General features: G+C 49.7%; 1 protein-coding gene across 1 annotated transcript in view; it reads right to left on the reverse strand.

The window, feature by feature from the left end:
• Nucleotides 1–563, reverse strand: part of LOC119417270 (nephronectin) — a 20,842-nt gene that overhangs the window by 5,467 nt on the left and 14,812 nt on the right. Inside the window, exons 9-10 of the mRNA XM_037684514.1 lie at nt 219–515; nt 39–122 (exon numbers count right to left, since the gene is read on the reverse strand). Coding sequence (XP_037540442.1) covers nt 39–122; nt 219–515 — 381 coding nt within the window. The remainder of the gene's footprint in view (nt 1–38; nt 123–218; nt 516–563) is intronic.

Raw genomic sequence — 563 nt, forward strand, 5'->3', positions numbered from 1 at the left:
AATGGGTTGATCTTTGACAAAGAGCTGTGTAAACATACCAGGGTCATCTCCGAGGTCGTCGGCTGTGTTTCCCAGCTCGATGTCAAACTCCCACACCTGGTTGTTTCCAGGGTGTCGAGGTACTGCAACACAAAAACACACTCTGGTTTCAGTCATGAGGCAGAAGAAGCTGCTCTGATCAGCTGAAGCTTCTAATCAAACATCATGAGTGTCCTCACTGTGGACGTCTCCTCTCTGTCTGTGCGTCACGTCCTTGTTGATCCTGTTGTTCAGCGTGGTCGTTGCCAGCGAGGTGGTGGGAAGCACCGTGGTCGTCATGGCAACCGTAGTTACAGCAGGAGATGGTGTTGGAGTTGTGTCCGATTCTGTTGTTGTCGGCGGAGGGGTGGATGATGTCGAACCCAGAGTTGTGGCTGATACAGTAGGAGGTGTTGTTGGTGTTTTTGTTGATGTAGGTGTTGTTGTTGTTTGTGCCGGTATTGTTGGTGTTGTTTGTGTTGTTGTTTGTGCTGGTGCTGTTGGTGTAAGTGTTGTTGTTGGTCTGGGTTGTGATGTTGGTGTTG

Source organism: Nematolebias whitei, chromosome 1 (genome assembly GCF_014905685.2).
Source record: "Nematolebias whitei isolate Nwh7 chromosome 1, NemWhi1, whole genome shotgun sequence".
In the NCBI taxonomy this organism is placed as follows: domain Eukaryota; kingdom Metazoa; phylum Chordata; class Actinopteri; order Cyprinodontiformes; family Rivulidae; genus Nematolebias; species Nematolebias whitei.